Here is a 2,465-nt window from a genome sequence, read left to right as displayed (position 1 = left end):
AGAGAGGAGTCTCTATTGCTTCTCCGGAAGGTCACGTCCTTGGTGGCCACTGAGTTCCTGCAGCCGCGGGTGCCCAGGCCTTGAGAGGGCTCTCTGTGCGAGGCGGCCTCCTGCAGCCCGCAGCAGGCTGTCTCCTCCTCCCAGAAAGGTGGAGGGGCAGGTCCAGGGGGGCCGGGTGGGGTTGTCCCCGGAGGGAATGGGATTATAAAACGGGGCAGGGTGGCAGTGTTTCTGAAGGCCCCCCCTGTTGAATCAGGCTCTGGGCTCGGGGGCGGGGCAGGCATGCTGCACAGAGGTGGACAGTTGGATCCAGAGGTGGTTTGATGCTGGAGGTAGGGACGTGGACGCAGCATTGACGGGGTAGGGGGCTACGTGGGGGTCAGGGGGCCTGGGCAGCCAGGAACTGGGCCAAGGGTGCCAAAGGGCAGAAGGCCCACCCCAAGCCTTTGCCTACAGTAGATGCTGGGGGCAGGGTTCTGGGGTGTCCGCAGAGGACGGGGCGGGGACCGAGGCTTCGGGAACAAACTCATGGTCTGGGATCACAGTCATGCCAGAAGGAGTCCAATGGGAAGAGAGTCGGGACGAGCGGGAGGGGGAACCAATTCAACCCAGGGTCTAGGTGGGCCCTGCACCCCCGACTGTGGTCCCCAGGTGCAGAGGGAGGGGAGCCGGGGAAAGTGGGAGGGGCGGGGCTAAGAGGGAGCATGGACGGGAACTCGGGAACTTGCCTGTCCTGCCCCAGTCCCCTGCCCCTTCTGTCCACACCCCCATCGACTCCAGAGGGAGAAGCCTGGACCCTCGGGCATCACTCCCCGGCCCCTCCACTGGGCCACCAGGCAGGCATTGCCCGGCTCCCTCTGGTACATCAAGGTGCTCCATCCTGGGCCCAGGAAGGACCAGGGCCCTCTCTCTGTCTGGTCCAGATCTGGCCAAGGGGCCTCTGACCACCTGCTCCTGGGCCAGCGGGACCTTCTGACCAACCCCGCAGCCACTTGGCTACGCTGCTGCCACGAGCCCCGGGGAGGAGGACGGGGAGCCTGCCTGCGGTGGGCACAGCGCGCTGGAACAAACTGCCCCCTGACCCCATGCCCGAGCTGCTCCCTCCGCCCACTTCCTGGTCGGGAAGGGAGCCGCAGCTTGGGGCGTCCAGGGAGGGCGGGTCGCTGGAGCTTGGGATCTGCTGGTGCTTTCTCCTGCGGCAGGGACGGCCAGCTGGCGGGCACCCTCACAGGCAGTCCTGGCACAAGGCCACCTGGCCCTTACGGAAGTCTCGGCAAGGACAGAGCCGGCGGTACTTGGTGCTGGAGCCGGCACAGCTGAAGAGCAGCGGTTCCTTCTGCAGGAAGCACTCCTGGCCGGGCTGCGCGAAGGCCGGGTACAGGTGGTTCATCTCCGACTCGGTGCTGTCACAGGGTACCTGCAGCCTGGGTGGGCACCATGGGCGGCAGTCACTCAGCGGGCAGGGCGCAGGCGGCTGCAGCCAGGTGCTGCCCCCTCCCCCTCCCTGGCCCAGCCCACCCCAGGCCCAGTAAGGAGATACTTCCAGGAGGCGGCAGGACAAACCCCGGCCTGCAGCTCCTCTCCCACCTGCTGTGAGAGCAGAGGGTGGGCAGGAGGGTGGGGCTGCGGGCAGCTTTCATGGCCCAGACCCAGAGGATGCCCAGACAGGCTGGCAGGGGCTGAGGGAAGGAGGGAGGAGGGTGGTGACTGGGCAGGGGGCTTCCTGGGGTGGCTTGGGGTTGAGGCTTTGCCAGGAGTGTGGCAGTGTGACATGGATCTCCGACTGGAAGGTCTCTTCTGATCCCTCCTGACTCACTGGAACTGCTGGCAGGGCTGGGGGTGGGTGGTACCGGGAGGAAGGAGCTGCAGGTGAGCTGGCCCGCCAGGGAAGGGGCGCCGGGCAGGGCTCGCTCACTTCCGGAAGGCGTCCTGGCTGTTGAGCATGGGGAAGAAGGAGGGCTCGCAGACCAGCCCGTGGTCCAGGCAGACATCCGTGCAGGCCCTCCCGGCGGCGGCCAGCCAGGCCCGGAGGGAGTGAGCTGGGGGCCAGGCCCCGGGGACGGAGCTGGAGTTTCCGGCCCACTCCAGGTGGGTGGCATTGGGGGCCAGGACGAAGGGGCTCTGCGGGGCCCGGGCTCCTGGTGGGACAGGGCCTGGGGCTGCACAGAAGTCCTGCAGGAGGAAAGCAACGTGAGGAGGGAAAACGGGACACGGAAGCCCCTGGCGGACGCGTGGGGGCAGCCTCGCGACGACGGCCATCGCAGAGGCACTGCCACTGCGGCTCCGTCCCCAGGCGGCCTTCTGGGCATCATTTCAGTGACTCCTTGCCGCGGCCCTACCAAGCGGGTACTGATGTGTCTCCAGCTGTTTTATGGGGGAGGAACAGAGGCTCAGGGAGGTCAGGGAACCTGCCCAGGGCCTCACCGCCAGCGGGCGGAGGCAGGACTGGGACTCGGGTCTATCTC

The 2,465-nt window shown here is 67.3% G+C and overlaps 1 protein-coding gene across 1 annotated transcript in view; it reads right to left on the bottom strand.

The window, feature by feature from the left end:
- Positions 1-1,225: 1,225 nt before the first annotated feature.
- MGAT5B (mannosyl (alpha-1,6-)-glycoprotein beta-1,6-N-acetyl-glucosaminyltransferase, isozyme B) overlaps positions 1,226-2,465 on the bottom strand; it is a 63,241-nt gene continuing 62,001 nt past the window's right edge. Inside the window, exons 14-15 of the mRNA XM_023531629.1 lie at positions 1,916-2,194; positions 1,226-1,424 (exon numbers count right to left, since the gene is read on the bottom strand). Of these exons, the coding sequence (XP_023387397.1) occupies positions 1,226-1,424; positions 1,916-2,194 (478 nt within the window). The remainder of the gene's footprint in view (positions 1,425-1,915; positions 2,195-2,465) is intronic.

This window comes from Pteropus vampyrus, unplaced genomic scaffold (genome assembly GCF_000151845.1).
Source record: "Pteropus vampyrus isolate Shadow unplaced genomic scaffold, Pvam_2.0 Scaffold72, whole genome shotgun sequence".
Taxonomy (NCBI): Eukaryota; Metazoa; Chordata; class Mammalia; order Chiroptera; family Pteropodidae; genus Pteropus; species Pteropus vampyrus.
The sequence above is the reverse complement of the archived record's forward strand: the minus strand, read 5'-3'. Positions and strand labels throughout refer to the sequence as shown.